The sequence below is a fragment of the Pyricularia pennisetigena genome, chromosome 6 (genome assembly GCF_004337985.1).
Source record: "Pyricularia pennisetigena strain Br36 chromosome 6, whole genome shotgun sequence".
NCBI classification, from domain to species: domain Eukaryota; kingdom Fungi; phylum Ascomycota; class Sordariomycetes; order Magnaporthales; family Pyriculariaceae; genus Pyricularia; species Pyricularia pennisetigena.
The window spans coordinates 4,306,366-4,312,365 of record NC_043744.1 but is presented as its reverse complement, the minus strand read 5'-3'; the positions used below and the strand labels follow the sequence as shown (position 1 = coordinate 4,312,365).

General features: G+C 49.2%; 1 protein-coding gene across 1 annotated transcript; it reads right to left on the bottom strand.

The window, feature by feature from the left end:
* Window positions 1-3,522: 3,522 nt before the first annotated feature.
* PpBr36_05023 (uncharacterized protein) lies at window positions 3,523-5,455 on the bottom strand (the record flags this gene model as incomplete). Its single annotated transcript, XM_029892181.1, has 3 exons — window positions 3,523-4,022; window positions 4,179-5,102; window positions 5,227-5,455. 3 exons carry the CDS (start codon window positions 5,453-5,455, stop codon window positions 3,523-3,525), a joined length of 1,653 nt encoding a protein of 550 aa, XP_029750524.1.
* Window positions 5,456-6,000: the final 545 nt, after the last annotated feature.

Genomic DNA, 6,000 nt, shown 5'->3' with positions numbered 1-6,000 from the left:
CCACCTTCTTTTTCCTGGGACCTCCAACAGTAAACGCATAATTCACTGCACGGCGGATAAACATGTTGTTCCCTTGCCATTCGTTGTAAAAGTAGGGCTGTCCACGAACGCTTGGATATGTTGTACATGGAATGGTGCAGCTCGCCTCAAAATGCCGAACCTGCACGCTGCCATTGAACCGATGAGCCGCGCTCAGCTCTGGTCATTGGTCGCCGTGTTTCCAGTTTATTTTTACAGGACTGGACGCAGCTGAGCCGAACGAGCGTAACCCAGAGAGGCGAGTAAGGCTGGTTGACTGTGGCTCATCCCGCAGTAGTACGGTATACCAATCATGTCAAACATCCCTACTTGTCACGAAAGAGTTTAAAGTATCAATGGAGCAATTCCGTAGGTCAGTTCGTGTCCTCCAACCCACGCTTTCCCGATTCATGAGAATATCTCACTACTGTACAGAGTCCTGGGCGACCCGACTTCTTATTGGAGGAAATCAAGAAAGCGCACACAGTCGCAATTGTCATATACCGTCCTATCACCTGGTGCATGAAAATAGCGTAAAAAGTGCCTGTTGGCCGTGCAACTTTCTGCTCCAGGCATAGCTGCCTTAATGATGCGGCCCTGAAAACATACGAATAAAATCCCTTACTAAGCCTGTACCGTGCTGCAATTACAGAATCACTAAACCTTCACGGCGGCCGGCCCGACGCATGGAATCGACAGGGCAGCGCTTTGGTGCGTGTCTCGCTGGGCGTGAAGTTCCCATCTGCGGATGGGTTCCCATGTTGCTCTTGGTTATGTCGAACCTTTTGTGGCTGCTCTTCTGGTAATTTCAAAAGTCATGTGCAAAATTCTTTGACTTGAAGAACCACAGCAGACACGTTTTCGTCAGCAGAGCAGTCGGCAATGAGATGTTCCAAATACTTACAAGTTACAGATCTCCCCGCGCATGCGTTCGACCGCAACAGGGAGCCGCGTCAAGCTGCGGCTATGCCTGTCCATCATGAAATTTGCAATGGAAAAATTGATAGTTGTCAATGGAAGTGCTAATTTGTAGCTCCATTTCCATTGGAGGCCTTTTTTGGGCGATGAATACAGCATTGATTGTAACTTTGGGGACCCTTGGTTCGGACTGGCCGGCGTGATGCCATTATGTAGAAGGGTTTTAAAGCCAGTTAATGCTTGACTCAGTTCAGCTTGCTTTCTTGCATTTTGTTAGCATTGTTAAGAATGAACCCGGCCCTCTCTCATTATTCGGTTTTGATTTAAGCAACTTTTGAATGTGAGTTTTGCTAAAGAGTTAATTCTCTCTATTATTATATTCTGCGTATTAATGTTAGTATTCCGGTCTTGGCAGACCCTAGTCGTCTTACCAACAGGCCATGGAAGGGCCGGAATAGTAATCACCCTGCAAAACATAAATTAAAGGAGTACAGCAAATAGGTATTTACAAGAATAAGAGGAGCTAATTTACCAGACATCTCGCAACTTTTTATCAATAACCACAAACTAAAATCAACATATTTTATTATCCCAAAGCACAGCTTCAAGATCCGTCATCTCTCTTTCATAGTTTCATTTATCCACTCGGTTGAAATTATCAGACGTCATTATCTCAAGCTATCACAATGCGCCTCACCCAGCTTGTCACTTTCCTCTTTTCCACTGCGTCGATTGTCGTTCAAGTCAACGCAGGAGACTCCGATTCGCCAAGACGCGAGTCATACGACCCATGGGGTCGGGCGGGCAGATGTCAAGTATCGAACCAAGAATGCACTATCCACGCGCCGGCTCTCCACAAAGGCCAAAAATTCAAATGCGGCGGTGTTGGAAACCAAAAGGGCAGTCAATGTCCAGCTGACGGTGCCCCTTGCTTGGTGTCCCAGTTACCTGACGAATCTCCTGTGGTAATTTGCGCGCTTGTTGAAGAAAAAATCATAATGCAGCGTTATCGTTCGAGGGGCTAGCGGGATTGAGAGGGAAGAATAATATGAATTACGTAAATATGAAGCAAATACCCTAGCACCATTGCACACTTGCTTCGGATTGAAATATCTGGGAGAGGGGTGGATGGCAAAATAGTAAACATTTCGGCAATTCATAGAATTTTATATGACATCCAAATTTCTCCACAAGAGTATATGAGAAGTGTTATATCAACTGCCCATTTGATTCTCTTCTAACAAAAAAGAAGTAACTAGGTGAAATTCACGTATTTTAAACCATGGCGATAGGTAAGAAGGACAGAGAAATAAATAACACGGGATTAGTTAATATATGTAAACCTCCGCTACGCGTAAGAGTCTAAAGTTAAGACAAATAACCACTTTATTATAGCTTGCTATACTTACGTATCCCGCTTTTCTTAGTATAAAAGGAACGGAGCTCTTGGCAATTTTTTCCCGGCACGACGATTAAGGTGTTATACTAATTTACTAATGCCTAACGAACGGGGCATCCGGATCGCACGTACCTCCTTTCGCCCTGGATTTTAACGCGAAGGTAACGACAACTACTAGTTATTCTAACAACTATAATTTTCTATTTTCACTCTGCGTCATATACTCGATTGCAACAGCTCAACACGGTATATGTAGCTTTCTGGCTTTGTTGCAGACGTTTTTTCAAATATTTAATACTAACGAACAAAAATATGTGTTTCCAAAATATATGTTTTCGTAGTAATCCTATTTGTTCCCGAAAAGTCGCTGCCATGTGTAGCAAGTTTTAAATACTGTAAAATATGTTATAAGTTACCTTAGCTTCTATATAGCGCATATATACAACCAGAGAGGAGGAATTTGGCGCTTGGCCCCATATGTTGTTACGGCTTTGGAGTTGTACTTCTAGTTGCGAGTAATGGACCCGCTCGAGCCCCGCGGGTTCGCATGGTCTGGATGTAATCACATATTTAATTAACCTTGGTGGGCAACAAAAATCGGGCTTGGCTTGCCAGTGCGGAGTGACTTGTGCAGGGCCGACGAGCGAAGTTACGTTGCTGTTTAGATCGAACCGGCCATTGCTCTGTTGGTTGTATACCCTGTGATGTGACATATTCAACTCATTCTACACCGAATTAGCATCATTTCCTGAGGGGAAATTCTAGCATTTGACTATTCAACCGTGAGTCAGCGTGCTGGATTACGCAGTTAGCATCTACCTACCTCAGGAAATGTCACTGCCAGTCTGAATTCCAAAGGCAGTCCAACAAGAGAGAAACAAAAAGCGAACCAAAGAGGACGGAGTGTTCCAAAGTAAAGCTTCACCGACTGGTTAAATGATGAAGACTCTGACTAATGCCGAGATGAGTTAAATGCATGCTGGCCACATCGGCCAGCCCGATACGTAGAACATTGGTGACAAATCCACCGGCCTCAAAACACAGGCTTCTTCGGCCCGATCACCACCAGTCCTCACTTCGTTAGATTGATTCAAATTTGGCCATGCTATCTGCACCTCTGCCGTCTCCAAGGTGACTTCTACTCAGCAATACACATGAAAACGCTGCTTCACTGGCAGACTTTTTTTTCAGTCAGTCTTATCCCTAATCTCCACCCAGCGACCGGTATACTGCCGGATCCTCTTGCCCGTGAAGAACAAAACGACAGCCAGGATGCCCATGAAGCCCGTGAGGGCGCCAAACATGCCAAAGGCGCCGTCGTATCCCATGGCGTCAACCATGTCCCAGAGGCGGTAGCTGACGCCGAAGGAGAGGAAGCCGCGGTGGGCGCAGACGATGATGAGCAGGGAGCTGGCGCGCTGCGGGTACGAGTCGAGCAGGTACGTGATGGCCACGATGTTTGCGCCGACAAAGGTGAAGAAGTAGGCCGCCAGGGCCCAGACGTACGTGAACCAGTGGTAGTTCTCCGGGTGCGCCGCGCCCTGGCCGTACAACACGATGGTGAAGACGCCGATGCAGACGGGGATGAAGACGGGGACCAGGCGCGTCTCGGGCTCGTGGATGCCGCCTCGCCGTCTGGCGAACCACTTGATGATCCAGTCTGAACCGTAGCCGTAGACCGGCAGGGCTATATTGTGACGAAAGAGCCGTTTGTGATTAGTAGATGTACCTAGACCAAAAAAAAAAAAAAAAAAAAAAAAAAAAAAACAGAAAAAGCCCTTGCACGAATAGTGAGACGTGGGGGTGGTGAGGGGGCCATCGAGGGGTTTGGTTTTCAACTTACCAACCAATGAGGTGATAATCTGCCCTGCGTTGGAGTAGCTAGTAGAAGATGATGGCCAGTTGTAGGGTGGCGATTCTACCACTCGGCTGTAGCTCATGCTCAACGCGACGTTGGCGCCTAGGGTGACGCCGTTGATAAGCATGGCCCAGAGGACGTTGGGGAAGAGCAACATGGTCCAGGCGTCCCTGAAGACGACCCAAGCCTTGTCCCACTCGGGTTTGCCGATCCACAGACGCATGTCGGACCTGAAGGTGCGGGCCTCAAAGTTCACAAAGTCGAGCGCCGGCCGCTCCGTCTGTAGGCGGTAGCCATCCTCGACGCCGTCCTCGCCCCCGGTCTGGCTGCCGGACGCGGCAGACTCTTGGTACGCCGACTGCGGACGGTAGTACTTTGTTTCGGGCAGGAAGAAGAGCGCCACCACGAAGCAGATGCCGCACATGATGCAGCCCAGCCCGTACCACCAGGCGGTGCCGATGGCGGCGGCGATGGGGCTCGCAAACAGCACAAACACGGCCACGACGATGGTCTGGATGGTCTGCTGGATCATGAGGTACTGCGCCCTCTCGTGCAGGAAGAAGATCTCCTGCGTGATCATGGGCACCAGGGCCTCGCTCTGGCCCGCCGCCACCCCCATGATCAGGCGGGACCAGAGGTGCCAGTCGTAGTTCTCAGCGGCCGTGCCCGCGGCGGCGCACGAGGCGATGGCGGCACACATGACGGCGGTCGCGAACAGCAGGACACTGCGGCGGCCGACCGCGATGGCGATGGGCATGCCAAAGAGGTTGCCAAAGCCCATGGTCATGTTGGGCAGCGAGAGCATGTAGCCGATCTCGGTGTATCCCTTGCCGAGCTTGGAGTACTCGGGGATGTACATGCTGAGGAGGCCTCCAAATCCGCTGATCATTCCCAGAGCCACGACGGAAACTGATGTTTTGGGTTGGGGGAGATATGTTAAAAAAAAAAAAAAAAAAAAAAAAAAAAAAAACTTGGGACTGCATTATCTGCCGGTCATGACAATTTCTCTAGGGGGTTAGTAAGGGTGGCTTACAGAGTGATACTGAGCACATGACTAGTATCTTCTGCCATGTGCTCCAATTCAAAGGGTCTCTGGGGTCCGCGGTGGGGGATGGAATGTAAACGATCTTGCCAGCGGTGAGCTGCACTGTGCCGCTGACGTTCACTTTGGAGCGGTCGACCTTTAAGCCCTTGTCGTAGTCTGATGTGATTTCGAGGGACTCGAGGCCATCCTCGACATGAGTAGTATTTGATTTATCCATGGTCGAAAAGGGGCTCTCAGGCAGCCTCGAGACTGGATTACAAAGCTTTACCGCGCCGTTATTAAGGAGGCTCAGTTATAATGCTTATATCAAAAGTGACCGCTGCACCTGCGGCTTGGGCAACGATGCAGAACTGAGCTCACAGAGGAGGTCTCATGAGGTTGAAGGCTGAGAGAGGGATTTTTCAAATGTTGCCGAACAAGAGAACGCCATCCTAGGCCTCTAATATGTGATTTTCAACTGACACTCATATTCACCAATTAGCGACAAATGAATAAAACTGACCATGGGACCGGTCCCCTTTTCGCAATGTGGAGGGAGAATACCTTGGCAACCCCAGCTTTCCCCATTTCCCCAGCCTTGGTGAAAACGCGGGGTTTTAGTGGCAACAACTCGGCATTTCGTGTCAGGAGCTGGATGGGGGGATATGGGGGAATGTAACAAGGGAGATATCTCAATATGTACACCACATCAAATCCGGTTTTGGGGATGGAGAAGGTGTTTGAGGTGCATGGCCGGTCAGCTAGCCGGTTTCCACACCTCCT